General features: G+C 37.2%; 1 protein-coding gene across 2 annotated transcripts; it reads right to left on the bottom strand.

Annotated features, from left to right (window-relative positions):
• Window positions 1-650: 650 nt before the first annotated feature.
• On the bottom strand, window positions 651-2780 carry LOC126799696 (two-component response regulator ARR10-like). Of its 2 annotated transcripts, none has more exons than XM_050526942.1 (5): window positions 2156-2780; window positions 1934-2010; window positions 1778-1814; window positions 1535-1649; window positions 651-1428 (listed from the first exon to the last, which is right to left on the bottom strand). In XM_050526942.1, exons 1-5 carry the CDS (start codon window positions 2433-2435, stop codon window positions 873-875), a joined length of 1065 nt encoding a protein of 354 aa, XP_050382899.1. In that variant the 5' UTR covers window positions 2436-2780; the 3' UTR covers window positions 651-872. The 2 variants fall into 2 exon arrangements, with proteins under 2 accessions (XP_050382899.1, XP_050382900.1); XM_050526943.1 differs by having other exon boundaries at window positions 651-1422.
• Window positions 2781-4683: the final 1903 nt, after the last annotated feature.

Genomic DNA, 4683 nt, shown 5'->3' with positions numbered 1-4683 from the left:
TAGTTCAGTAGTTGGCCTCGATCACTGGCTATTTGTGTTGGACATTAAACTGATCAGCAAAGGGGAAACTTGTAAAGAGACTTCTCCAACCTTACAAAAGGTTCACTGCTACACACAGACTTCCACATAAACTCATCAACATACCAAACTAATTAATCATTATTTGGTGCGTAACTACTTTCGATGTATCCGATCAATGATTAAGTTGTTGGGAATTTCTTCATTATTACCCCAGAAAAAGTTGATAAGAAAACGAGAACAATCAAAGGAACTGCCATTACCAAAGCAAACTACTACTCATCACGGTTGTTGCGACTTGTGAGCTATCTGAAAACTTATACTTTATCTCCTAGCTAGAAAAATAATACTCATACATATAGCATCTGTCAATGATGCGATGTTTTAAAACTCTTTTGCCAGTTTTCAACTGATTCTCGTTTTATATATTTACGAGTTAATCTATTATACATCAATATATGTTATAAATCTCACATCTGACGGTTGACAACTAATATTTTTTACCTCATTCACAAAACAATATTAACCGTCAGATGTTGAATGTATAACATACATTGATGCATACTAGAATTTTCCTATATGTATGGGATGCACAGTGCACACCATGCTTAAAAGGGCAGAGATATTCAATAAAGATGAACAAGAAAAAAGTTTATATGTATAAAAGCAGTACAATAATAAGACAATTCATCACAATAACAAGATTGACACTGTTGTAATTTTGAGCAAGTACCTCAATATCTCACTTAGAATACTGTCTCATTCATATAGTCAGATCCAGAGTACTTGCTCAGCTAGCTCTTTCTTTGCAAATATATTTATGCTCCATACTTTTATCTTCGAATTCGTTGATTTTATTCCTTCACTTTGCTGCGTTTTCCCGATGGCGGCGAGTACAGTGACAGAGAAAGACTAGTGCAATCAACTTCATCGTCCTTCAGAGTAATACTTCTTGGGATCTCGTCATTAGTCTTCGTTGTTAACCTGAGAGATAGATCTAGATCAAGATCGCAATCCGAAGCCTTCCTTTTCAATGTCTTCAACTCTTGTACATTGGTTTGTGCGCTGCTCAAACTTGTGAAGTGATCCTTTGCTTTGGATTGCACATGAGCCGTAGGATGAAGTTGATCAATGAGACTCAACCTACTTTGATGTGCTTGCAAGGACTGTCGACGAGTGTTGTACAACTGGCTGCATTCGTCTTTGAGTGTATGAGTATTCCAAGACGGTACTTGTTCGGAGCTTGTTCGGAAATTGCTGTAAGCGATATTGTTCCAGTTGCTAATTGTGGCACTGCTGCCAAAGAATCTCTCAGCTATAGTCCCTTGCAATATTCCACCAGGTCTTCTTGGATGCCTCAAGTTCTCATAAGCACTAGTACTCCAAGAATTGGCATCACCGTATCTATATCTTGGGAAATCAAAACAAAGAAAGAATAGTTTAAGAAAATACACTCATTCATCTATGGATAATAGCAAATTAAGGGACCATGTAAATTTAATTTGTTGTTAGGTACCTGAAGCTGGAACTCATATGGCTTCGGTTATATCCTTGAAGCATGGGAAGTTGGCTGAGGTTGTAAATATTTTTATCTCCACATTCAACAAGATGATGGCCTTGATCTGCTATCACTGCAAAAACAAAGTATCATGTGATACGTGCGAAATTAACTATTGATTGGAAAGGTTCCAAATAAAAACCCTAGTTCGTTGTTAGGATCAGGAGTATCAGCTAATAATCAAAGTTAAAATGTTTGTACCTTGGCCTGCGTCGTCGATCTTCTTGCTTCTATACATCTATACAATGAATCACAGAGTAGATCGAAAGATGTGAATTAATTGCTTCAAGATATGTATGCCCACTCAATTACAAATTACAAATTCATCAAGTTAAATTAGTTAATCAAATTACAAACCTGTAAATGGCTCTTGACATGTGCAATATTTAGCCCCTTGATGTTCATCAGCTGAAGAACCATTTTTGGTGTAGCTCCTGCATCAAAAATCATCACACGTACAAGAGGGCAATAAGATTCATTGAATTCCCCAAAATTAAATTAATTGTACTCGATGGATATATGTATTGGTCGATCAAATAAGAAGAAATTGAATGGACTTGGGAGTATAATTGAGCTCACTGTCTTGTCCTCCTAGCCTCTCCACGGCGTGAACAAAGCGAAGATGGAGATCCGGTGTCCATCTGAGCCTTGGCATCTTGGATCTAACATAGGGTCGCACCGATCCTTTTTTCTTATCACTTTCCTCCACTGTGCTGTTGCTTGAGCTTCCTCCATTGTTTTTGGGCTTACTGATTTCGCCATCGCAGTTCTCACCACTCTCACTACTGCCTTCCTCATTTCGGTCATTAGAAGGACTTGTCTTCGAGCATTCAGACTCACCGCTCATAATCCCCTCCATAGCCTCTCCAAGTGCTCAAATTAATCGAGTATAGACAGAGAAAAATGGAAGGGATTTGCGGATTTATTAAGAGTGAAGAAGATAACTGGGGATTAGAGCCTTCTGGGGAGCTTGATGGATCGGAAAGTCGATGATCATCACCTTTCTGGTCGGGCAGCTGCTATTGTCCCTATTCTTTGTTCCTCAGAACTCATGCTTGATTGCTCGGAAAGAGAGAAGTATTATTGACAGCAGAAGACATCGAAGTCCATCAACTAAGGAAGACAATAGCTTTGGATATCAGTACTTCAATCAGCTCTCTATTACAATACAATAGAAATGCGGAACCCTAGAAAAACTCTTCTCTCTCTCTCTCTCTCTCTCTCTCTCTCTATCTCTCTTCTCTCTGTTTTGTCTGTGGGGATATTATAAGGTAAAAGGGTGAGTCATTTGCATTTATATGGTAGGCAATAACTTCGACATACATGATGCATACATGTGTGCATGAGGTATCAGTGCCATGCAATGCAATAGATAACAATTATTTGTTTCGTGGAATATTTTCCATAGGAGCCCAATTCGTCATTTCGTTTTTTATATTAATCAAAATTCCAACTCGGAATATATTAACTAGTATGCATGCATACCAATGGAATATGATGGTGTCTGGATCCTTTACCAGTATTCTTTTACTTTGTTTTAATTATTGTGTATTATGAATCAACCCTAATCCAAAGTCTGTGTAAAAAAAAAAATTGAAATCTATATACAGACTCGACGTAGGCAACTGAACTCGTTCGAATTTGTGACAAGTGATGAATGAGTGTGGCCTAAATGCATATATTACAAGAGTAGAAATAATAATTCAAGAGATTTACAAGGAATAAGATCTTGTTGCGACTATGCAAAGTTAGGCTACACCAGATGAATAGTTTTTTTTCACCGCGGACATGTATACACGATATAAAATTTAGTATGGATAAAAAATTAATTTTGATTGGCTTTTGAAGTACTGGCTGGCTTGATAATATTTTGGTTTCGCGTTCATTTATTTTCAGTCTACACGTACTACGTATACTATAATCAAGTTGATCAGCAGCCATATGTCTTCATTTCTAGCCATAGCCAGCATTTTTGGGTCCTGAATCTTATATAATAACTTAACAACATCGTATCATGAACGCACGTATCAGAAGGATGACCTAAAACTCCCCGTAATGACCAGAAAGTTCCTGTTTTACACTAGAAGTTTCTAAAGTCCTTGACGTTCAGCTCATTAATAAATATGGTAATTCGATTGCAACAAACAGAGACTAACTTATTCAACTATTTGTTTTATGATGAATTTCATGAAAGTATGCAGATGATAAATCAAGTGGTGAGGTTTGGTGGCGGTTATGGTTTTGTAACTTTCTAATATATTGAATGTGTAGTAGATTCAGAGGGTAATAGTCTGCAGGCTGGTTATGGTTGACGCATGTGTGTTTCAGCTGTTGCTGATGCAGACTCGATCTCCCTCATAACTTATAACTGAAAATTCTAATAGATCGACAGTATCTGATATTGGTTCGATCTTAATATGTATATCTATATATGGCTTCGATCGGGAATCACGGGGATGGTTCCTTAATCGAGATGAACAAGCCTCAAGTGCCACGTACGTCAGTTTTTTTTTTCCGCACTGGCTTCTCATTTCAACGGGCAAAATTTGAAGGGCACACGAAGCTAGCTGTTATATTCCCATTATATATCAGTCGATTTAGGGTACGTAAGAATTTTCTTAAACATCAGTGGAGTTTCAAAATTTTGTAAGGTTCTAATACGTACTTCGATCTAATCCCCAAATTCACAATTTGTAGCAGTATATCTTAATCAATCACAACTTTTACATATATACATAACCATCATATGAATTGAACTGAAATCGAACACGAGTTGGACATATCCCAAATTTTTCCTAGAATTTAGTCTCGTTCTCCATTGTTTATGCAAATGAGACTCGATCATCTAGTGCTACAAGTATTAACCAATTCAACTTCGAACTAAAAGTCTATACTTTTAAGTAGCTAGCCATGCATGGAACTTTTTTTATTATTCCCACGTGTATGAGACCGTGGGATTCTTTAGGCTGTGAATATTGGGGTCAACAAGATAAGGCACAGCTAATGCTTATAATCTTTTTTTTTTCTTTCAGTCACGGAGTTCTTGTAGCTGGTTATACGTCAACTTTATTTCTCGATCTCATGGGAAGCTAGGAAGTGAAACCAAC

Source organism: Argentina anserina, chromosome 6, assembly GCF_933775445.1.
Source record: "Argentina anserina chromosome 6, drPotAnse1.1, whole genome shotgun sequence".
Classification (NCBI taxonomy): domain Eukaryota; kingdom Viridiplantae; phylum Streptophyta; class Magnoliopsida; order Rosales; family Rosaceae; genus Argentina; species Argentina anserina.
The sequence above is the reverse complement of the archived record's forward strand: the minus strand, read 5'-3'. Positions and strand labels throughout refer to the sequence as shown.

Bases quoted from the DNA above. Each gene is read 5' to 3' on its own strand.
- LOC126799696 (XM_050526942.1), bottom strand. From the start codon at position 2,435: ATGGAGGGGATTATGAGCGGTGAGTCTGAATGCTCGAAGACAAGTCCT. The intron at 1,815-1,933 runs GTTTGTAATTTG...TTCATTGTATAG, and splicing joins ATGTCAAGAGCCATTTACAG to ATGTATAGAAGCAAGAAGAT. The intron at 1,650-1,777 runs GTACAAACATTT...TTGTTTTTGCAG, and splicing joins GATCGACGACGCAGGCCAAG to TGATAGCAGATCAAGGCCAT.